Below are 25,806 nucleotides of genomic sequence, written 5' to 3' on the forward strand. Positions count from 1 at the left end.
AATCGCCCTAATAACACAATTCTCTCTTACCTTCATAGAATCAGATGCCTTCCACTAATAATCCCGTGAGCTTCTGCATGTAAAACAGTGTTACACCTTCCCGTCTTCGTTAACCAAAGTTAAGGTCTTCTCCATCGTTTATTCTTGAAAATGATGAATCCTTTTGCCTTATTGGTCATATCCAGTTTCGAGACCAGAATTTAACTCGAATCAGTACCAGAATTTAGTACAGGATCCTATAAACTAGCGAATTCTTAAGGTTGCTATTTTAATTTAATATTTAATATTATTAATAAATTTAAAGGATTTGAAAGTAACAGATAGATGTAATGCTTTTATTTCGCATTCTGGAAACGAAGTTTTTATCACACTCTCCTTTCCGTAATTATTGATGTTGGTTAATTGAAACATGTTTAACAAGATCCAACCACAACTCCTGGGATATAACTTAAATAAGCAGTTTTAATAGGGGAAGATTTAGCGTTTGAATTTGAAACCTATCCAACTTGTTACCTTTCAATTGTTAGCAATGGCGGATTTACGTGTATCTCTAGTGGTAGTATCAAAAATATGTACCTAATCAAAATCTAATACGACAGCTTTGTTAAGCGGTATGTGAATCTAATTATTTCTTTCAACCATGTCTGTTCTTACTGGGTAGAAAACTTAAATATACATGATTATATTAAGAACGTATATCTGAATTTCGATGTACAACTAATAATGAGAAAAATAAAATATTTTTTGTTAGTTCTGAACTTTTTTATAGTTCTGATTGTGAGGAAGTAATACATATATTAAAAGGAATGGAAGTGAGAAGGGTTAACAATCCTAACGATGTAAGTATTATTTTATTAAATTACCAAATTTTTATAAAATGTGTGCTGGACAAATGCGAATTTTTACAGAATTAGTAATCTGATTGTTAACGAGTTGATAGGAAGGGGATTTGGTTGGTTCGTTAAGGGTAAGGTGTGGTTTAAGAGGGATCAAGTGGGAGGCATTTAGCTCGCGATCATAATTAAAATTAAGGAACCATTGGTGTAGTATTAAATGTGAAAAAATTTAGCATGAGGATTTGATTAGCACCTCTTCCATTTCACCTTCATATTTTTTTGTTTTTTTGGCTGAAATTCTATTTCCACTAAGCGTTAGATGTGGGGTCATATCAACTAGCCCATTTTGCAGTAGACCTATATTTAAATAATTATAGTCAGAATATAATTAGATCCAAGCGTGGACGAGTTTAGGAGGAGAGAGAATTTGGTTTCTTTTGTTAGAAGAATGTGCCCGTAGGGTCGGTAACATTCACGAAAAAGAGGCTGGCCAGCTCTGCTAAAGGTTGCCTGAATTTTGGTCAGAACCAGGCAAATCGTCGATTTCTTTCTTACTTCAATTCTCATTCTCTTGAACTCTCCATAATGCTTCTCACCAAGTTATTTTTTTATTAAATTTCCTGGAATTTCTCTGAAGGGTATTACAACATCTTTATCAAGGGAATAGGAATGGGAACCCATCAAAATTCACATCTATTGCTTCCTTCCTGAGGCTGTATTGTCTTTCGATCGGAGGGGTTGTTAAACAAAATTTCTTACCCATTATCATCGCTCTTTTCTTTTCTATGTGACTGTGGAGGGTTATATGATAAAAAGCACACCTTTTTTTTATTAATAGAACTTTTAAGGGCAGAATTACAAAGATCTGAAGTAAACAATAACACGATTTTTATTTGACAAATATTTATTCTTTTCTAAGTGCTTGAAGATAAATTGTCGAAGCCGTTATTAATTGAGTATGAAAAATATCCAAAGAAATTAGTCCGTAAAGTGGCAATTCCTGTCCAAACTATTTTTTTTATTTCTGAATTTGACCCTCAATATTTCACAGATAGTACTTTTTAAAATATTGATCTTTCAATGAATAGTTTTAATTGAAATTATTAGATCTACATGTGTGCAATATTTATATGAGAAGTGTAAAGACAATTTTTCAAGGCATTTATTACGTTGCTTGATTTTTAGCTAAAAGCGTATTGTCAGAAAGCTAAACGGAACACAAAATTTGAATTGTTTACCATTTATCGTTTGTGAGTGACTTTAGCATCCCAAGAGAGACACCTAATTGGCGGTATTAATTCATATAGATACCTTTTTCGTAAGTAGTGAACCACAAAACGTGTATTTTCGTTGAAATTAAAAATTTGCTGTTTCAGGAACATCTCTTATTGGTTTTCCGTCGTATAGTATATTAAATAAGATATAATAAATTTTACTAACATTGGTAGGTTTTTCATAAGTTGTGCCATTATACTATCAATTTAAATTCTATTATTTTAATTAATTAATATAAATTGTGTCTATTTATTTAAAATGTCAGCGAGTCTCCCACTAAATTCTCAGGGCCAATAATTAAAATAGCATTTAATTTTCACCTAAATCATTGTAGATTGATGATGCCTACTTTAAAACATCCCACTCATTCGTAAATGGGATATTTTAGCAGCAACAAAATGTGTTCTCGTTTTTATCATTATTATATTGAGCGGTACAGTAGCCGAAGAAATTTTCAGTGGAGACTAAGTACACGTTCCAGATATTTTAATTAACGCATTCATTGATAAAATTCCTTCCTATAAATGTAATATATGGTATTGAACCTATTTCAGGAAACAATAATTGAGGCTTAATTTCTTTATTCATTAAAAACTGCCGTAATGTTCACTTCTGGATTATTTGGCACTTGTGAAGGAACGGATTAATTTTTCTGAATCTGTTATTCCAGCATTTTTTTTTTAATCGATATTCTTTGTTGTGATTTATAGGGGAGCAAAATGGTAAGTCATTTTGAACTGGTTATTTAAAAGAAGTGCTTATTTGCCGTTTCCCTTCAATCTCCCCAAAACAGATTTTCCTGAGAAAGTATTTCAAATAAAGTAGAAAGTTAAAGTAGTAATGCCTATATTTTCAAGCAGGCTTTTGTTCAACTACCAAATTAGTGAACGGAGGCGAATAGCAAAGATACTTCGCTATTAATTTCTCACATTACATTAAATAAAATCCAAGGCCTGGAATCGAACCCAGTACCACAATTCATCTAGCTTTGCTAGCTCGTTTTTATCTGCACGGTTACTATGTTAAGGTTGCCTTCCCGCCGAATCCTAGCCATTTGTACGCTCCTTCTTACTGCTGATGTCATATACCGACCTATGCTGACAACTCTATCCTCAGTATTATCATTCTATTCCTCTTTCCTTTCGCATCACAACCTATGTTTTCTACCTCTATAACTCTTCAAAGAAAGTTTTTACCAAACTTTGCACTAATATCTTAAGATGATAGATCTCACATCACATTCATTTTATAGATTTTCTGAAATAGAGATGGAAATACTTATTTATCTCATGACCGATTTCGTGGGTTCTGAAGAATTTTAGGTTCATGTTTGTTTGGAAAATATTGATTGGGGAAGAGCTTTGGCTGTTTTCCGACAAGGCAAATGTCTTGTTGGTAAGTGGCCGCAGGTCCTGAAAGCACGAACTCAATGTTTACTAAATTTGTCTAAGGCCTTTTATTGGGTATGATAGGCCCAGAAAACATCAAGAGGAATAATTTTTCGTGTTCATTCAGGGGAGGAAAAACGGGTTTTTATTTTTGAGCGCATTTCTTTTTAACTAATGAATTACACATTCTCTCATCAAATATTAAGTTAGATAAGACGTCTTCATTAATTATATTCCTTTTAAGGTCTATTAAGAATCATGAATGTTTATTTAATATGGGATTTAGCTCTGGAACTTTTTGCTCATAAATTTGGTTGGGTAAGAAATCCATTTGTATAAAAAAAAAAAAAAAAAAATCCATTACTATCAGGAAGTAATATAAAATAATGACAACTGTAAAAGTGTACAAGAACATTTTAGTACTGGCACTATATTATAACGTGGTTTATGCGTTTGGTGAGAGTGACAAGGCTGTAAAACATAAGGTTGGTGAATATCGTATGCAAATACTCCTGAGAACATTATCTATTTTTTACCGTTTCTTTTCAGAATAACAAAAGTATCCCAACTGTCTTTAAAAAACGTAATATTTGAATATAACTTCCCAAATAAATAAAAAGAAGGTACGTTTTTTCCATTTTGCTATTAATGTCTACCTTAGAAAATATTTTCTTCTTAAAAAAAAATTGATGTGAAAACAGTCAGACTTCTTCTAATTTAAATGATTGTTTTTCACTCGTGTAGTGCCCAGCGACTAAAATAAATCTATTGTGCCCATCTCACAACTCACTTTACATTATCCCAAGGCGATGAAACCACTTCCCCAGGTTCTCTTTGGAAGTTCTAGGAAGAGCAGGGAGTTGGTAGCTATTCCCCTGTACCAACACTCACCACCTCCCTACAATGCATTCCTATTAAGCCTGGTAAGAAAGAGAGCTCCCGAAAGAGCAGGGGGACTCGGCAGTTAGGGATAACAACTTTCTTGCGCCATCCTTCCCAGATATTAGATTGGCTCCCTTTGAGTGTTACCTTAATCTCGGAAATGGGAACAAATCATCGAACCATCACTGTCAAGCTGCTCCTGTTAAGAGGAGTTGCCCTTCGGGGCACCACGGAGATATCTCCCTTTTGGGAATCACCTATTTTCTAATTATTTAAATTTGAAAGTTTTAAAAAATTCTAATTCTTATCAAAAAAGTATTAGGGAAAAAAATAAAGCAAAGGATAGTGAAAATGAAGACGAGGTTAGGTCCTTTGTGATGGATATTACTTTATCCGTCGCAGTACGAATGTTTTTTGTATTCCTGACCGGTTTGGGACTTTCCTCCGTCGTCTGGGGTTGATTTATCAGTTTGGTGTAGAGAATTTTAATTCAACTATGTTTAAGTCTTGCTTGTAGGCAAAAACAAAAATTCATCTTGGCTTGTGCATTGTGTCCTAAGTATGTCTAGGTATGCAGATCTTTTTTGCGTTGATTTCAATGGTGTTTTTTCTATTAATGATCACTGTACACTTTCTCTGGTGGATGGTCTGCCATTTTGTGGTTTATCCTTCATGTTACTGGAATTTTTATTTTTTCTCATCGGAGCAATGTTCATTTAGGACAGAGAATAAGTTCATTCTTCTTTCTATTAGGTCTCTTTCGTTCTGCCAGTAGCTAACAATAAGGCGTTCTTTAATAGTGTTACCTCTTGTGTCAGCCATTATTTGTGCTAGTAATAGCAGGCTATTAATACTCCATGCATACTACAACAGTAACTATAACAACAATATCTCACATGTAATGCACCGGGTGGAAGGATACATTTTGCCCACCTACAACATGATGAAGGAGAGTGACCTCCTAAATTTTCCCGTTAACGATAATGCTATTAAATAATGTAACTTATACATGAGTTTCAACAGATTTGCATGTATCCATATTAAACATTATTTCTTTCTTGTTCTACTGAGTAGGAAATTGTTAATAACAAATGTTTTTAGTCATTTTTAGCAACTTTTATTTCTGAAGAGGTTTGTAGAACATTATAACAATTATGCGGTCCTATTTGCAAAGGGACTTGAAATTATCCTCTTTTAACTTTGTAGTGGCAAATAAATTTTGCAAGATATTTACCTTTGAAGGTATTCATTTACAAAATGAGTGATTATTGTCTTGCAGATTATAATTAGTAGCAGTTTATTTGTTGATAAAATTTATATGTTGTATCTAGAAGGTGTGGGGGGAACAGTTGAAAATTAGGGACCAATTGTGTATATTCTGACTCTTTGTAAAGTTAAACCTTAGCTATTATAATGACAAAAAGCTTTAATAAAGTTTTCACCTTTAGCATGAAAAGATAAACGGCATGTTGAAAATATTTCTTTTATATCTCATAAAAAGGGAAATATTCAACAACAAAAACAATTACTAAGTAACTTTTACTGTTTTCACGCCATCCTATAACGTTAACAAATCATCCAGTTAAATATTTTAATTTTATTTAAATATTAAAAATTAAATAAGCATTACATAAACATGTTGAATGAAATGTAAAAACTTTAGAAAGTAAAACAATTTGGAAAAGAGAAATAAAACAAGACTGCAATAATCTATCAAACTGGGATAAAATCCAAGAGAAATAATTTTTTTTTTAGTTCTTTGTATTTGAAGGTAACTTGTTTCTGGATTAAAAATGAAAATCTAATGAGTTTAATGGTTCTATAAGTTGACTTTTTTAATTTTTTGAACGGATATTTTTAAGCGATGCCTCAAATTAAGAAACGTAAGGTAAATATTAAAGGAGACTAGGAGACTGAAAGAGAATTTTCATGCTCCAGTTATACTTAGGCCAGAATCGAGTAACGCTAATGAGCTTCTGAATTAAACATTATGAATATAAAATGTTTCTTTTAGTACCGGAAAATATTGAGACTTGTTAATAATGTAATATTAAAAAAACAATTATAGTTTTGGTTTATGAACGTTGTCAATTGATGATTACGGGGAATATTGAGGTACGATCAATAAATTCAAAAACAAAGCTATGATGATGTAGCTTAACATTAAGCTCCACAAATTTTAAAATACCCTGAAGAAGGTAATCAATTTACCTCAGTATTCCCCATAAACATTAAAAAAAATAATTGGTATTAACTATTCAATAGAAATTTTACATGAATCTCAGTATGTTATTGATTTTTGATTTTTTTTTTTCCAGTATTGCCCTCAACACTAATATTAAAAGTATTAACACGAATGTTGGTTGGTTTTTAATACTTGGTGTTTCATTAGCTTTAATATTAATAATAATTCACTGCATATAGCCAGTGATAATTTTTCAATGGGAGGAAATTTTTCTTTTTCAATTTTGCACCTAATCATCTGGATCGCTTTAAACTCTTCCCTGTTCCAATTTAATCCTCAAGATTTACTTTGATTGCACTCCCGAGGAAATCACCATCTGGAAAGCTTTAAGAGTCTTCTATAAAGAGAAAATCTAAAATTAAATCCTAGTACTTTGCGTGAGCCAAGTGCACTAACTACTATGAGCTAATACTTACTCATATCAAATTAATTGTTCGTTATGTCAATTAAAACATTTGAAGATTATTTTTCATTGTCCACATGTTTCAAATTACTAAGATATTCACTAAGGATTCATTGCGTCCAATATATTAAAACTTTTGGTCGTCAAATGTATCTGGAGTTTATAACATTACCTATTTTGTTTTTGTTCATATGCAGCTCTTTTGCAAATTAAAGTATTATTTGTGAATAATAATAACAATCACCAATTTTTTTCAATCTTTCTACAGATTGATCCATTTATTTTCAAATTTTTTTGTTTTGTTTTGATATTTTAAATTATGTTGTAAAGTTTTTTTATGTTTCTTATATTGTAATTACTAGATGTTGCAGTCAATAATCTTCTTTTTTATTCAAACAGATATTTTTTGTTCATTAATACTTATATTTATTCAGTTTTAATTAGTAATAAAAGTTAGTTTTAATATTAAATTACTGTTTACAGGATGAGCTGAGGTTTCATGATTCCCCAGCACGGCCAAATTAGGGAGGAGAGTAAACACTGGTAATTATTCTTTAATTGTTTCGTTTCATTTAAAAAATGATAAGTTAAATCCATTTGTTATAACTCAAACTTGAAAAAAACAAAGTTATTTGTAATTAATTTACAATTAGTATGATTGAAAAAAAGGCATGATAATACAAATATAACTTCTAATTGGGATTGTAAGTATAATAAGTTCTGTTTTGAGAGAAGAGAGGTGAGTTTACTATAAAATTCAATAAAGAAATTATCATTATTATCATTTAATTTTATATGCCAAAACACGCTTCTTTTTTTTGTGTATATATTTTTCTTTTATGTTTTATATTTTTTCGCCCACCTTTGTGAAGTGTATAAAATGTGGCCCACAGTTTTTAATCAATACGCTCGTTAGGATGAAGTTTGCAGTTACAAATTTGTTTATTTTAATATATTAAAATCGGACACATTTTATTAAATAGCCAAAGTTGCTGAAGTCATTCAATTTAATATTTATTAGAGTAAGGCCAGTAACTTCATATTTAGCAGTACCAATCTATATTACAAATTAACAATGCAAATTTGACATTCTAATTATACAATGTTAAATTTACATACGTATATTTCATACTTCAGAAATAAATAGGAAGATTTATAAATTTTAAGGAATATATAAACATTTAGTTTGGTAATTTGTTCACTTATTCTCAATTTTGAAATATATCTTCTCACTTTCATTATATTTTTTATTTTCACTGTTGTCTAACTTATTTTTATGTATTTCGCTATTTCTTTTTCTTTATTTATTATATAAATTCATTACTCATAGAAAGATTAAGCAAACTGAATTGTATATAATAAGTGGTTCTGTGGCTGCTGATATGATGCTTGCAATTGGTTTCGGAACCATATATTTGGATACAAGTTTTAAGTTGTCTGCTAAATTGTCCAATTTAAAGTAATATAGGTTATTAATTTGTGGGCCAAATTTCAATGACACATTTAAGCAAAAAAAAAAAAAAAAAAAAAAAAAAGGTTCCCGAAGCGTAAGCTTAGATGACGGACTTTCTTGTTGGGTTTTGTATATTTTAGTGGAGCGATTGACTAAGAGACTGTTTAGCAAAAATACGTTCGATATCTACCCAAAATTCTTTTTTTTTTACATATTCTCAACCATTTTTTTTAATGTTTTTTGTATAGTTCCGAAATGTTGGAAAGAGCTAAACGCTTCATGTAAGAAGGCAGGCACCAATGACAGTGTTTTCAAAAATATTTAATTTTAATAAAATTTGAAATTACACACTTAGCTGATTCGGTAGCTAAATAACATTTTCGGCCTAAATTTAATGGTAAGGACAAGAATTTATTGATTTCTAACGTCAAATTTGATATGTAGATCACAACGTTCATAATGAAAACTCTACATAACAGTCACGTATTTCACCACAAAAATTTTAAACCTTAATAGAATTTTAAGATTGTTGATTATTTCACGATCATTTTGTTAACAGCAATGTTAGACAGTGAGTAAGGTATTGATCTATTCTTTTAAAAAATGGGGCCGTTGGAATATGCTCGTATGGTTACGCGCTAAATGAAATTTATTTTACTAACTTTTTAAAAACTTATTTTACAAATTAATATTGCAATAGGTCTGCAATGGCGGAGTGGAGTGAGGATGCGAGTGAGGGTAAGAGGGACACTAACACGTGTGAAGGCACGTGGGTCGCATACCAAGTCTCATCAGGGATACCCCGTTTGGCTGAGATTATTACCCCTAGCATGCATACTAATAATCATCACAGCTTTGGGAATATTAGCCGTATCAGAGGTATTTTAGATTTTATTTTTCTACATTTGGCCTCTCCATCACTGGAAGCGACTCTGCGAGTTCATTTTCGCGTGACCAATCCAAACTGAAAGAGAACTAAGGATGTGTCTACGTCCTTCACAAGCAACAGTGCTACTTTCTAATTCCTTACTGAACTAACCTTTTCAAATGCCATAGAACTACAGTTTGTGAACCACATAACAAGGTGTTATAAGAATTTTTTTTAGGCAACCTTTCACGAATGATCTAATTTAGTACTTTTTCTCCCTGAATTTATAATACGTTGTTATTTGGTTTACAAACTATAGTTTTATGGCATTTGAAAAGGTTGGTTCAGTAAGCTGTAAGAATTTTTAAATTAGCGCTGTTGTCTTTCTTCAAAACCTAAGGTGTCAAAAGTCGTAACAGACTTGAATAAAGACCACCAAAATCAGACCACTATTTGCCAGTGGTGATACGTTTAAAGAGGGCGGCAAGACATTGTAGCATATTAACGCCTTGCCTCAGGAAGACTACAAGCTTAGTAATGGCTTATTTCTTTATTATAAAAATGTATGCTACTTCCAACAGCATAAAACAAACTTTGTTTTAACGAGTCTAAAGGGCTCAATGTTTAAGTTTAAACCGTATAAGTTCGTATTCATTAAGTGAGTAAAAATAATGTCTTGTTAAGTACCATTAAGTAATTATGAAAGTAGGAAGTACTACTAAGCTTCACAGTAGTATTAAGCATGAATAGTAACTTTATACGGATCCACCACGTATTTTAAATTTGCAAAGAAAGGGAAAAATACACCTTTTTTCTATGCCTTTGTATCTAGATGGTTAGAATATTCTGAAAAACTGCAATAAAATTTTTCTGCACTTGGTTCAGCATTGGTAATTTTATGAGAATGATTGCCTCATGTTTTGAAGTTTGTAATAATCCCTCAATATTTTTTTTATAGAATGATTTATGTTTTATTTACTTTTTTCTGCGTCGTGCGACTACTTTCAGATGCCACGGGACAGTCGTGCATCATTGACAGTGATGTCACTCCAATCAATGTTGCTTGTGTTAGTGTTTAACTCGTCGTTACTTTCAGAGTCCGAGAGGCCTTAATTTTTCTAATAAAACGAAATTAAGTAACAGAAAACAAAAATTCTAGATGTCCATGTTAGGAAAAAGTGGTGTCGTTTCACCAGTAGTTGGAGGTGGAGGAGCTGCGGCCAGAATTATGCCAGGAAGGATGCGGAAACAACATCCATCGCAACATCAGTTGCAACAGCTCAAGAAACCTCGACCTACGGTGAGAGTTTGATTAAACTTTATAACTGGGATACCTTTTTTTTTTTCTAAATTCTATAATGTTTTCGATACACAATCTAATTTTAATTTTTTTATTAACAGGGAAAAGAGATCGTGTTCAAGATGGAGCCATTATTAAGGAGGAACGCCTTGTCTGTGGAACTATCAGCTCAAATGATTGTCAACAGATTCAGGTCACGCGCTGTGGGTGCAATGATATCCAAAGAAGAAGTTTCAGGCGAAACATCATCCAGCTATGGAGGAGTGAACACAACATCTCAGTTTACTACCACAGAACCAGCCGGTCGAGTTTCTTGTCCACCTACTTACAGAAACCTACCTGACTGCCCATTGGTGCCTCCTTCTCTAAGTAAGCATTCTATTCCTTCTCTAACTTTACCAGCTTTGCTAATCTTTATAAAAAAAAGTTGTCAACAAATAAAAGAAGATTTTCGCTTTTCTTCATGGTAGAAATTCTAGAAGGTTCTTGTAAAAGAAAAAGAAATTTCCTAGATCAGAGTGATGGCGATAAAGTTGATTCGATGATTATTATGCATTTTTGGATGGTACCCACCCTTAGGCTGCCTAACCAACCCCTAAATTGGGTCGTAAAGTTACCATAATGATGATTGTACTTGTGATTGTTTGTAGTGATGAGCTAGAATTTGCCTGTGAGTAAGCTGACCAAATTTTTGACACATCAATTTCCTTTGCAAGCCCATGTATACTGTAAGTGTTGAGGATTTTGAAAGTATATTTTTTGTTTCTATCAATAAACTGGGGCACCTAAAAGGATCCCAAGCAATACGATAAATTAGCTGGTCCAATATTCCCAGGATAAGGATCATAACATATGATCTAATATGATCATAATCAGGATAAGGAACGTAATTCCTTCTCTTGCTTTTTTCCCTTTCAGCACTTGGAAGTTTTAAAGGCCTTGTTACTTTGTTCAGGTTTACCCTATGCAAGATTGGGTACGTTTAACGAGAAGTAGTTTCTCTGCATCTTAGGCCTGTTGTGTACAGAGTTACTAAGGCTAACCAACCCACTTGCCTACTGAAGGGTTAACCCCCACTACCTGCATGTGAAGTGATCATCCCATAATCATGATACTACCTATAAGAAGTTAGGAAAGATGGACGACGTATTTTAGCTAGTGCGCTTTCATTCGTAAGCTCTGTAGTTAATGAGTGGAGCAGAGAATCACACATATCTTTATCATTCCTATTTACATGCCCTATGTGTGTGTATGAGCATTAGTTTTGTGTTAGGCTGTGATACTCGTTGATCACCATGGTCCCTTAAACAATGGCTAGAAAAGGAAATACTACTGTAAAGGAAACAGCGCTATTTTTTAGGATTCTACATCTGTTTACTTTTAAATAGTTGCGACTTATTAATAAGCTTTTGTGATATCAGATGGGCAGATAAACGTAAGTCTTTGGCTGAAGCATGCAGAAGAATCCGATGACAACACAATGCAGCCCCATTTTGGTGGCTCCTGGTCTCCTACGGATTGTAATTCTAGACATTCTGTTGCTATCATTGTTCCTTACAGAAATAGAGAAAAACAGCTTAAGCTTTTAATAAAATTCTTACCTCCTGTACTTCAGCGACAACAAATATCATACAGGATTTTCATTATAGAACAAGTAAGTGATACATTTTTCTTAAATAGATACTGCAGGTTTATTATATCTCAATGTATTTAATATTAAAATATCAAAACAAAAAATCTCGTATTTTAGCTCGGAAACGAAACTTTCAACAAAGGAATCCTGATGAATGCTGGCTTTTTAACGGCTTTAGACAATCCTGCCCATGGTGTTTTATATAATTGTTTTATATTTCATGATGTGGACCTTCTACCAGAAGATGATAGAAATATGTATACATGTCCTCAACAACCTAGACATCTTTCTGTTGCTGTTAATGAACTCAATTATAGGTATGAATGCAATTTATTGGGTAGAATAATTAAAATAATGAGTGTGAATTTAATTTCTCCATCAAATGTTCGATAAAAATTGCTCAAACCAGACTTTTGAAAACTGGGGCTACACTTTGAAATTGACCATCACTTCAATACTTCATCCATGGTTCTTCAGACAGTCAATAACTACTCACTGCTATTGGGACCTGCTCCCATGTGCATTAGACACAGCAGAGCAAATCTATTGCTAAATAAGGTGTTGGAGGCAGATTCTGGTTTTGGATCTGCACTTCTTCAAAATTATTCATAAGCATTGCCCTAATTCTGAGACAGATAAGGAACGCAAATGCAAGCATTGTGCCAGTGGAGGCGACGTGCTAGTCTTGAAGAAGCTCTCATGCCTTCACACTTTGTCCATTAATGAATCTCCAGTCTGCTAAGTTTAATTAGGCATACAGCACTGGAAGAATTATACTATCAAGTGGCTCCCATAATAGACCATTTGGGTCTTGGGGCATAGTCTTTCTGGTCAATTCTGTCGAAATTCAATCTACTTTTCTTTTACAGAAGCAGTACTAATCATACGGGTTAAATTGAATTGTACTATTTCAAGTCCAAAGTTCCTCAAGTAGGTTTGTAAGATCTTTTAAAATAAAGAACTAAGCCCTGTGGAACTTTCAATCTCAGAATTAAGTCTTATAGTATAAACTTTAACATCGGTGCAAACAACATCAGTAACATCGGTCTTTATTTAAACTGAAAGAAATGTCTTAACGGTTTTCTTTATTAACTTCTGTTGTGTTCATTGTCTATATTAGATAGTACAGAGTGGTTTCAAAAAGAGATCGCAGAGTTCTAGAATAAATTTTTGAAGTTATCTTTAGTTATTTTGGCAAGATGTTTCGAGTTGCTGAACCGCTGCTTAGTTAATAAGTTCTAAGCAATACTAATATAATAATGGAAAATTTACACTTTTTCTGTGAATGTCCCGTGAAAAAAAGTTAGAGAAAAAAATTCTTCTTTTTAATTATGTATGTTAATGTAAATAGAGTATATTTAATTCAGGTGAATAGTGTTTAAACCTTAATGACTTATTCTACTACACTGTCAATAAATTAAAATTAGTTTTATAAAAATAGTACTTTGTATCGAACCTTCAGTAACAATTTGTTATTGATTAATACGTACCTATAATTAAGAAATGTATTTTTTTCAGTATTTGTAGTAATTTGATTTATGTGAACTTTCATAAAACAAGATTCCCTTGAATAAGGTAAATACCTTAAAATAAATAAATAAAAAATGGTAAGTATATTGTCTGATTACATAAAGAGTGGACAAAAGAACTAACGGAAAAATGTAATGTGCATGGATGAACCATTTGCTGGACTTTGGTGTTAACAAAAAGTAAAACTCAATCTCAGATTCATTTAAAAACAAAATGATGTAGTAAAATACAAAATATGCAAGTTGAACAATAGGTAAAAATAAATAAATTATCAACTTAATCAACTACAGCAACCAACGCGTAATCACAATATATCTGAGCGTTGACGCAACTATATCTTAATACTTAATGATGAAAATTCATTTCAGTTTTCAATTTAAATTAATTCTTACATATTTTGCAATGCTTTTTGTTTTAATTCCAGATTGCCCTATCGAGTTCTGGTAGGTGGTGTATTTGCCATTAGAACAGATCATTTTCTACGCGTAAATGGTTATTCTAATCTATATTGGGGCTGGGGTGGAGAAGATGATGATATGGGTCTCCGGTAAGTAAACATTATTGGCTAACTGATAAAATTTGTAATTTTAAGAAAACAATAGACAATTTTCTCAGGCAAAGTTAGGTCTAAAAAGCTAGGCAAAACAAGGAATCCAGCTTTTGGGAATTTGAGAATTTCAGTTTGAGAGGAAACTCTGTTGTCATAACCACTTCCAGGTGCCAATTCACCCTCTCTTTCAACGGCCGTGCTAGAAACAATGAAGAAAACTAGTAGAGGATTAGGAAGAGCATATTTCCATCCCACACTTGTTAATTGTCCAACCTCTCCAGGGAACTAACTAGTTTTGCAACTCAAGCCACCTCCCCAACAAGAGGCTCCATCGATTACCTCCCACACCAGGTAACTCCCTAGGATTTCTGTGGAAGTTCAAGACCTTCCAAGCCAGCGTTATTTAGAAAGGCTACTTCCTCCGCTGAAGCGCAAATTACCTCAAAGATTCCTTTTTCAATACATGCATAGCCGTCTATCCTTCGGTACGTCTCTCTAGAAAATTTAAAATAGACTGAGCTTGAGTTTGCTCGAGGAAAAGATAAAACCAAATGTTTCACTTCAGTTATCAGTTATCTCGCATATCACTATCTTCCTTTTTTTGAGTGTAGTTCTAAATTAAATTTTTAATTGAGAATAGTTACAAAAAATCATGTTGCGCTCATGTTTAGATAAGCGCCGCTAGAGGCCCATATTAGCAAGGGTGAAGAAACAATGACCTTGTTCACAGAATTAATGGGAGATCTTCTTGTAAATGGGGGCATGCTAGGATAGAAGGCGATGAGATAATGAAAATACTGGCAAATGGAGAAAATCGGTAAATTGTTCTGTGATTGAGCTAGCGTTTGATAAGGCGAAGTACGAAATACTCGTAATTTATGACTAATTTCAAGGAAAGGCTGAGGGATATTTTATTTTACAATCTCAGGCAGTCCGAAGGGTTGCGAAATGTAGGTTTTGAGAATTCGATGGGTCCGAGGGTAAGAAGAAGAGAAATCAAAGAAAATAAGGTTCCAAGGTCATGAAATCTTAGGCATTTCTTTAATAATATAATTTTTTTAAATTTCAGAGTAGAACATGTATTGAATTCTATTTCCCGACCTCCAGAATGGATAGCACGTTACACAATGATCAAACATGAAAAACGTCGTCCATTATCTTACAAAGTAAGGCACAAATTGTTGCGGACATCTTGGCGAAGATATAGATTAGATGGATTAAATACTGTACAATATGGCCTCGGAAAGATCTCAGAACAACCAGGTTATACGCATGTTACTGTGGATGTGGGACAACCACCATCTACATATAGGATTATCGAAGAAGAAGAGGAACAAATTGCTAAAGAAGGTTGAAAACTTAATTCTCAAGTTTGACTTTTTATTGGAAGCTTCTTCAATTTGTTCTTAACCTGATTATTATTAATGCATTTCTTGTACATTTTCCTGTGAATTCAAAGTTAATCTTTTAATAGTGTATAAGCAGGGAACATCTCCCTTTTATTGTGATTAACTTTATACAAATTGAAAAAGATCAATTTGTTTACCCTTTTTTCAGCTACAAAAGCAACTCCTTGCGTTTTCTCCTAAACAAAAAAAGAGGCTTTTGAAGCAACTAGATTCCATTAGTTTTCATTTACATTTTGAAACGCACAGAATTAACCTAAAGAGAAATATAATTATTCATTTAATTCCGAGTGAAAACGAAAGTATTAGTACATAAGTTTAAACTCTTGATTGATGATTACCATCGCAATAAGTTAATGTTCTAAAACTTTCTATTTAGCTAAAGGAAAACTGGTACTTCTGTTAGTACTTATTTATTTAAGTAAATTACCTTTTAAGAGTTACTTTGATTAACTTAGTATTTCTTAGCTAGAGAGGATAGTTGTAGTGAAGGAATTAAAATATGCACTAAAACAATCTTAACATTTCCAAGGCTTTAATATTGTTTATTTAATTTATTACAAAAATTTCGGGCTGCCATAGTTTTTGCTACTAATTTCATTGTTGATGCTTATAATAGATAGCGAGTAAGTCTACTTGTGCAGATTTCTTTTCTGGCTATGTCAGATCTCCCAGCTCTCCAACCGTCTTAACGCACCCTGACGGAAAGAAAAATTTAGCCATTTTTCTACTTGTAAAACTTACTACTTTTACTTAGCCTTACTACTTTTATACACAAGCGGTGTGGTTTACCCCGAAGCTGCTGCTCAATTTATCAAGTCAAGCCAAGTATGACGACATAAAATCTTAAAACCCGAGTGAATTTTTCATAAAAAAAAAAAAAACTAATTGAGCGTTAATTGAGTTTTTATAATATGAACGCTTATTTATTACTTTTTTGTTCCTAATATGTCCTTTCGTACAAACTTATTGTAAATTTTATTGCATAAATAATGACAATAATTAGGTATCCTAGCGTTCGGACAAGCAAGTAGTTAACGCACCTCCTCTTCATGTTGAATACTGCATTACTATTTACCTCTTGCAACAACATCTCCGCTTTAATTTTAAAGCGTTTCTACTTCAACAACTCTCTTGCCTAAATTATTATAACTTCACCTTGTATTATGATGATTGTAGCCATTTAGTAATTTCTTTTAATGATCTTAAAATTGTTATTAATAATTTTACGTGCTTTTGAAACTTTTTCTCTTGTTCTTGTTGAACCAGCATTTTCTCCTACTGCTGACAGTTTGAATAAAGAAAAGTGATGATGCTTTAGAAGAAAAATAGAAGCCTGATTAACAATAAGTCGTTAACAAAAGGAAGAGATATGTTCATTATTGAGAGGGAGGGATACGACATTTTCCAATAAACTTATTCTACTTCCACGGTAACAAAAATGGGCATCTGTATCAGTTTTACCATATTTTATTTTTTTTTACGTTGAAAACAGTGGCATTTTTAATAATTACAAGTACTTTTTACTTATTAATCTTGTGGTTCAGCCACGTAGTTTCTTAAGTATGGAGTATTAAAAAGTAAATGTATATTTTAGATGTGTGAGTTATTAAAGAAAATCATAAGCAACGAATGAAAGGAGATAAAACAAACTTATCAGCAATAATTTTTTTTCTTATTGCAAGTACATTAGTATAATGAATTGTGAGGTAAATGGAATTTGGTAATTTTCAATAACAGTGTGGAAGGATAGAGAAGTGCGATTAATTTGGATCGCTGATAGAATATAAATATATGTAAAAAATGTCCTCTGTATTCTATTTAAAAACAAAAAGTATAAATAAAAATTGAGAGCGTTCTTGTTCAGAAGCAAAATGGCTTTAAAGTAACAATCCATTTGCTGATATAGCATAACTTTAAGTATTCTGCATATTATTGATGCGGATGTACACTCCCTTTAATTAATGACGGCTATCCGAAACCTAACCAGAGAATAATAGCTAGTATTCTAATTTGTAATTATACTGGATTTTATAATTGCCAACTCTGTGCTAAAATTTAGAAATTTACTCTCGTGCATTTTCATTCAAAAAGCACCAATAGAATACTGATTAAAGCTATCTTCTTTTGAGCGTGAATCAATGTAATTTATAAAGTTCAGACATGTTTATGTATTGTTGGTGGATTTATATTATTAAAATATAATTTTATTCATTTGATTTATATAAGACATGCTCATTTTTAAGTAGGGGCAAAAAAACTATTGGCAACCACTTAAAACAAATTACAACAACTCAAATAAAAAATTATTTTACTTAATATAGTGCCTTTGACAGCAGTAACTTAAATCAAGTAAATCAGATCTTTTTGATGGATAATATACCTTTTTTTAATTTGCAGTTTACGAGAAATTTTCTGTTTGGTATATTGTAGAAAATTTAAATATGTTTCCGGATATATGGCACTGTGACCTAATGATCTGTTGTGCTCCTACTGATGCCAGATGATCACCACTCTAAGCAGATGAATTCATCTACCTCAGTTCTCTTTAGAAGTTGTAGGGAGGACCTACCTCCCTTTGAAGCACCTTACTCCTCCCATTCAAACCCCTCTTAAGGTACTCTGAAGTCTCGCTCAAACTAAAAAAAAACTTGGAGGTTGCTGTTAGAAATACAAGTAGGAGTTCGCGTATCTCCTATTCTACATTTGTAAAAACTAACTAAGCTCTTCAAGGAAATTCCTGGAAGAGCTGGGAGCTTGCAGTATAGAAATAATCTCTTACTAATGCTAACCCACACTTTTTAAATCCCTGGATGTTCTGAAAATGTTTTCTCCAAATATAGGAAATTCCTGGAATAAGGGAGCCGAAGTCAAGGATTACCTCTCCCAGTAACCAACACGTCCCCTCTGCCCATTGCCCTCCTTAAATATTTCAGATGATGATAATCTGAAATTCAAATTTTAGAAAAGTTCTAGAGAACATAGTTACCGATCTATCCCTGGTAACGAGCCAGACTACAAAACCCCTCCTATAACGCACTTATGATAGGGGGATATATAAGTCCAAAAAGATTTCCTAATTGAAGAGTATGCTGTCAAAAGAAGTATCGGGAGGAGAGGGGAAACCAACAGATTGGGATAAAGCATATTCGGTTGCTGCTCTCAAATGTGTTTTATTTCAATGTAACTAGTAACTAAAAACAGTGAACTGATGTACGGTTATGAACGCGATTTCTTCACAATTTTACTGTGCACTATTATTAACAGAAATTAAAAAAAAACAAAACAAATCTACTTATATTAATTTGCTTTCAAAGAGCATTTTTTAGCATTAAATCAAATCAAAATATTACTGAAACGATAAATCAAGTCAAAAGAAGAATCAAATATAGTAATAATCAAATGTATGTGCGATTGGAAAATTATTTAATTCCTTTTGTTTTTTAGGTATTTTATTCATCTCATGATCAACAACATTATGATTACAAAAATCACAAGCTAGATTGTAAAGTTCAAATTGATTGTATATTCAAATTTAAGTGCCTTTCCAGTGTTTACTGTATTCATTGTGATTTTGCTTCCATAAAGGACTCTTGAAAAAATATAAATAAAGTGGACGTGTACAAACAATTTGAAAACGAAACAGTAGAATTTTGACACATAATCAATGTTAATTACGTCTTTTTTGCCCTGTTATTTTCTTTTCGTTTTATGCATGCGCACTAAAACAAATAATATTTAATATATTTCTTTTTATAAAAAGACAGTTAAATGAATGCTCCAAAAAATAAAAAATAATAATAATAAAAAGTATGCTTCAAAAGTTGTATTATATCAATGTACATGCAATAATTAGTTGTAAAAAGAAGAAGTACCACTTTCTTTAATGAAAGTAGTATAAGAACATTTGCATGTGCCACAAAAAAAATATTAATAAATACGAAATAAATTAGTCATATTTCTTGTGCAATTATTGCTTGTGCTCTAGCTATGTGTGTTCAAATACTTACTTAAAAAGCACGAATATAAATGTCTTTGGAAATTGGTATTTGTTAACAATGTATATAATCAACATTAAGTGCCATGTTTTTCATCAGTGAACTGCATGTAATAAAGAATGAAAATTCTTAATGAAATTTATATTGGTTTTAATATATCCTCTTCTTACACAGCAGAACTCACCCGTATTCTCCCTCTGGGTTAGAACGGCTAAACGTGAGTTTTATTGCACTAAGTTTTCGGGCATTAGGGACTCTAGAGTGATGTGGAGTGAATTAAAGAAATTAGGCCTGGTAAAGTCTAGAAATCTCTCCAGCTCTATTTCGTTCACTCTTGACGACATCAATGCTCACTTCTCCTCTTTCTTCAATAAACAGACTGTCTCTCCTATTCCCTCTCCCTCTAGAACACTGACTGAGGTAACTGGCGACGACAAATTTTATTTTCAACTATTACTTTGGACGTACTGTTAGATAATTTATTTAAAAGTAGATCTGGGGCTGTGGGGGTTGATGATATCCCAATTAATTTCCTAAAGAAGTCCGTTCCTGTTATAATCCCTTCTCTTCTTGATATATATAACTATACCTTAACCAATTCAGTTTTTCCTTCTTTATGGAAACTATCTCTTATCCGCCCTATTCCCAAAATTAAATTACCTTCCTCTTTAGATGATTATCGTCCAATTTCCATCCTGTGCGTTACATCCAAGCCTTTAGAATGAATAGTTTCCAATCAGATTTCTAACTATCTTAAAACTTACAATTTATTAGATCCTTATCAATCAGGATATCGGAACAACTACAGTACTCAGACTGCTTTAATAAAACTAACTGATGACATACGCCTTGCAATTGACAAACGAATGGTTACTGTTTTGGTTTTCTTTGACTTTTCTAAGGCCTTTGATTCTGTCTGTCACTCTGAACTCCTCTTTGTTCTTAAAAGCTTGAATTTTTCTTGCAGTGCTCTCAAATGGGTTGAGTCTTACCTTTCGTCTCGGCGACAATGTGTCGTTGGAATGAATGGTGCTCGTTCAAGATGGGAAAATGTTGCTTCTGGTGTGCCGCAGGGCTCTGTTTTGGGTCCGTTATTGTTCTCTATCTATGTTAGTGATATTTCTAGAGTTGTCTCAAACTGTTTGCATCTCATTTACGCTGATGATTTAATTCTCTATTTTCATATTCCTTTTGATCAATAGGAGAATGGAATCAGATGTGTAAATGATGACGTCGCTTCTGTTTTTAATTGGGCAAAAGATAAAAATTTATCTATTAATGCCGGTAAAATGAAGGCAATGGTGGTTGGTAGCTCTAGATTTGTTAATGGCATCGATTTTAACAATATTTCTAGGATAAAAATTGGTAACATTGATCTACCTTAATGTGGATTCTGCTAAGTTTTTGGGAGTTACCTTCAATAGCACCTTAACTTGGCATAATCATGTGGGTGATGTTGTCAATAGAATGAACAAAGCTCTGTATCAACTGAAGTACCATAAAGAAATCTTGCCTGTGTCACTAAGAAAGCAGTTGGTTCAAACACTCATCCTCCCGCATGTAGATTATTGCTGTCTTGTTTATTTGGACCTGACTTCAGAACTGAATACAAGGATACAAAGAGCTCTAAACTCGGGTGTTCGTTTCATTTTTGATGTCAGGAGAGATGAACATATTACTCCTTATTACCATCGTCTGAACTGGCTAAATGTTGAATACAGAAGGCAATATTTTCCTTTATTTATTTTCTGTTCAAAAATAGAGCGCCAGATTATCTGTATTCACTATTTAGTAGCAAAGAACAGTTGCACTTGAGAACCACTCGACAAGTGGATACAAAGTTGTACACGCCCACACCTAGAACTGCAACCTATCAAAATTCTTTTTGTTTAAAAGCTTGCAAGTTATGGAACTGTCTTCCGATTGGTTTGCGTGCAAAGTCTGTCAATACGTTTAAACATCAATTATACGAACATCTTATCAAAAGTTATCTAAATCAGTGATTTATTATTAAAGTTATTATTATCATTACTATTATTACTTCTTTGTTCTAATTATTATCTTTATTTTGTCATTTTTTCCTCTACTTATTACCACTGTCACTATTACTATTATTATTGATATTATTGTTATTAATGTTATTATTATCATTATATAATTATTATACTGTTATTTAAACTGTAAGCAGTAGTCCTATTCTTTTCTTTTAACATTTTTATTTACGTATTGATTTGTGTATTTATTTAAAACGGAAATGGAATTTTAGTTTTATTTTTTATCTTTTTGTTTTACTCTGTATATATTATATATATTAATTTGGCAGCAACTCAGAAGAGAAATTTTAGTTCATTAAATTTATGTATATACTTTTTGTTGTCCTTAAGGGACTAATGTCCCAGGACATTAATAAACGTATTTCTTTCTTCTTTCTTTCTGCAACATACGCATGTGACACATCAGTCTGATCGTATTCTGACCAACAGAGCTTTTTTTAGTGCCTCTGGTCAGTAAGCTGTTAGAAGCCCTAGGAGGAGAAAATCTAAGGGCCAGCAGCTGGATTCGAACCCCTGATTTCCGCGTTATAATCAAGAATTCACTAACTACTCAGCTAATCCCCTCTCTTCAGAAAAATAATTATCTTTCACTTTATTTTCGTATCGCTAATTCGCGCGAGATCATCTCCTGTAGCATCTACTGCGAATTTTCTTTGTATCCATATTGGTACTGGCCGATTGTAAGCTACATAAAGGATACCTAATCCTGAAGGCTCGCCTTTTCTCCCTTCTAAACGTTATTCGACCACTCTTTTCTATTGATTAATGTTTATTTAAAACTAACTAGATGTAGAGAAGTTACTAGATATTTTTATCTGTAAAGTTTCATCGTTACAATTGAGGTTTATCATTTCCACGCCCTAGAGCATTATTGGAATAAACGTGATGCTTTACACAATTATATTTCATTCATTAACTCGAAAAAATATCTGAAACGGTTTTGTTTATCATCCTTGTTCTCTCACTATTGATATCTGAGACGGTTTTTTACATTATACCTTTTTTCTACATTTGAAATACTCGTATCTCTAAGATTTACCCTTAGGACCATATGGCCTATGAACAAAACTAAATCATGCTGAACTTTTTAGTATAACATAGTCATTTGTGACCGACCGTTTGAAATTACCATTCTGACACCTAATTCATTTAAATAATATCAAAAGGAATTAAAAATAAATAACTGGAAAGAAAAGTAAAAAACTCGAAAAAAGACGCTGTTTTGATTTAATTTTTAATAAGCATATTCTGAACATATATATTCTATTTATTAAGTACTTTTTTTAAGAATACTTTTAGGAATCTACAAGACTTTATGATATGTGTGAACATATATATTTCTGCTTATATTGTAAAGTAAGAAGGAAACATTTTAAACAATTCGTGAGGCTAAAGTTTGTATTTTTTTCATTTAATTAGCCTATCCATTCAACCTTTAATACAAAATGCGATATAAATATACAAGATTAATTTTGTTCAACTACATGTCTACTTTTGTAATTTGATTTTACTGGAAGATTTATTTTCTTAAATTATTAAAAATATTGAGCTTTTTATTTTTACATAAAAAATTCGTTATGTTTTATAAACTTCACAGAAAAATTACGTTAACTTATATAAATTTATTTTATTTTGACTAGCAGTATATTATCTTTACCTAAAAAACATTCGTAGTATGACGAATCTGGACAAATTTAGAATATAAAATCCAATTAAATATTTTAAGGACTTTTTTTTACATCTAAGTAATTATTGTCATAATTAAGTTAATGAATTATTTCTTCCAAATTCGTTCATATTCAAGCAAAATTAAAAAGCAAAACTAAAAAACATATTAACTCTTAAAGATGTTTATACTGATTGATCTCCTGGCAGAATAAGGGTGGTCCCAATATAATTCTTTAAAGAAGAATTTTTGTTGTTATTATTATTAATTTACAAACTTCTTTTTAAGTAGAATTTTGAAGAAATGCAATGGCTAATTTTCAGATAAAAACACTTTTGAAATGGGTTATAATGTCCCATCCAATTTTCTCTAGACTCTCCCCTTAAAGGCGTGATTAGAATGATTTTTCTCTCTATCTCTATATCAAGATGTCTACATTTCTGAACAAACCACCTATTGACTTCTTCCTCTAAATATTTTACGTTATTTATTTTATTTAGGTTCTGCTTATAAATTTGAACGAGAAAAGATAACTTCTTTGCTAGTAAATAATCTGTGGGCTGATAAAAGTTTTACTAATTTCCTGTAGTAATAATGTAGGACATCAGAAATAGTAGTTCTTTGTTGAACCAAGGATCGACACGCTGCCGATCAGTGTATATTTCTCAGCATACTTCAGGCAAAAATTCACGAATCAAGAATTTGGCAATTTTGGAATCTAGAGTTGATATCCCATCCAATAGCCAGAAGTCCTTTAAAATTCTGAGATTTATGCCATCTGCCCGAAATGGATTGGAAAAGCCCAGGATTTTCATTGACTTGAACAAAGAGACCATATTGGCAAAAAAGGAAATGAGACGTCTGACGCTCTTGCAAGGCAAAATGCCGAAACCTTTTGCTTGGCAGGAATCATCATCTCTCAAAGAAGATTTTTTGGGCAATTATAGCCGGAAGCAACATCTGATAAAAAAGTAGGTACCGTATGTATTTCCTTAAAGGGTATTGTCGGAGGGCAAAAAACTGGGGAACTAGGGAGCCAACGTGATGGCACCTGCAGTTTTTGCTGACGGAGGGGGATATGGAGGTTTTCCAATACATCTCAAACCAGAATGCGATGTTGTTGTACAATGAGAATTTAGAATCTAGAGTTACAAAGTACTGATGAAAGCATGCTCTCTCAAATTCTGAGGTCACGCCACTTGGATGAGTATACACTTACATGTACCAACATTAAGGTCCTCTAAGATCTAGAACAGTTACTATGTATCGTACCTCTATCCAAGAAATGAAACTATACCGAATAAGTAACAAAAATTTGCTCAATCAGAGTACTCAGTCTTTAGTTTCAAATCTGTTTCGGTAAAGATGAGTAGCCTCTGTAAAGATGAATCTTATTAGGCTGGGCTAGTAAACCTTATGCCACACCATCAAGTGAAGATGACTAGTTACTTCTTCAAGAATTCCAGCTAAACAACCTGAGCATTGTTGAAACGCTACATTCATACAATAATTAATTCCAAATCTGCAAATTGGTCTAATATGTGCAACATCTTAATTTAGCCCGTCTCAAGATGAAATTCAGCACGCTATCACACTTTGTATTCTCTGACCAAAACAAAAAAAAACGTCCTTTAAACTCCGCCGAAAAAAAAATCCCATACATTTTTCCAGAAAGAAGTCAGATATAAATAATATAAATGAAATAATAATAATATTTTTTACATAATTTTAGAAATTCTATTTTGAAATCGAAGAAATAAACGTTATATTTTAAGGAATACAATTTATGAGAATCTTAAAATAAAAACAAAAACTTCATAATGTGCGCATTATAGGACAAACGTAGAAGTAAAACCATTGTAATTGATACAATATTGAGAAAAGCACTTTTTTTTCTCTGAAATTGCGGTATTTATAAAATTTGGCACTTCATTTAACAAAACAAAAAAGAAAAGAATTAAGTACAAAAAACATATTAAAACTGAACACTAAATACCCTAAACATAAGTATCACGCGCGCATACAGTAACACCTTTTAGTAATTGATTTATCATGTATGCAGTACTGTTTTATTGTTAATTTCAGTTTTTGCAAGTATATGACACTATTCCATTAAAAAGATATTCATAGTTGGCATTTTATACAATTAAAAAAGCTCACTTTGAATCTACACACTAATTGAAGCAAGGCTTTTTGAATTTTATTACGCTACATGATAAATTTTATATATTGCTCTTAACATTAACAAGCTATATATTCCTCTCTAAAAGCTATTATTAATTTAAATATTTTTTAAAACAAAAATACTAAATGCATGCG

At 32.2% G+C, this 25,806-nt stretch overlaps 1 protein-coding gene across 8 annotated transcripts in view; it reads left to right on the top strand.

Annotated features, from left to right (window-relative positions):
• Window positions 1–19,905, top strand: part of LOC141451465 (beta-1,4-N-acetylgalactosaminyltransferase bre-4-like) — a 50,637-nt gene extending 30,732 nt beyond the window's left edge. For 2 of the 8 annotated variants that reach the window (XM_074122876.1, XM_074122879.1), the window contains 9 exons: window positions 7,513–7,572; window positions 9,183–9,361; window positions 10,523–10,650; window positions 10,752–11,019; window positions 12,072–12,304; window positions 12,401–12,600; window positions 14,238–14,360; window positions 15,433–15,713; window positions 17,039–19,905. In XM_074122876.1, coding sequence (XP_073978977.1) covers window positions 7,529–7,572; window positions 9,183–9,361; window positions 10,523–10,650; window positions 10,752–11,019; window positions 12,072–12,304; window positions 12,401–12,600; window positions 14,238–14,360; window positions 15,433–15,713; window positions 17,039–17,079 — 1,497 coding nt within the window. In that variant the 5' untranslated portion in view covers window positions 7,513–7,528 and the 3' untranslated portion in view covers window positions 17,080–19,905. Of the gene's footprint in view, window positions 1–518; window positions 840–7,512; window positions 7,573–9,182; window positions 9,362–10,509; window positions 10,651–10,751; window positions 11,020–12,071; window positions 12,305–12,400; window positions 12,601–14,237; window positions 14,361–15,432; window positions 15,714–17,038 lie in introns of those variants that run through there. The other 6 variants (XM_074122880.1, XM_074122883.1, XM_074122878.1 and 3 more) reach the window with 5 other exon arrangements.
• The last annotated feature ends 5,901 nt before the right edge of the window (window positions 19,906–25,806 follow it).

Source organism: Rhodnius prolixus, unplaced genomic scaffold, assembly GCF_049639745.1.
Source record: "Rhodnius prolixus isolate KJV_2025 unplaced genomic scaffold, Rpr scaffold_8, whole genome shotgun sequence".
Classification (NCBI taxonomy): domain Eukaryota; kingdom Metazoa; phylum Arthropoda; class Insecta; order Hemiptera; family Reduviidae; genus Rhodnius; species Rhodnius prolixus.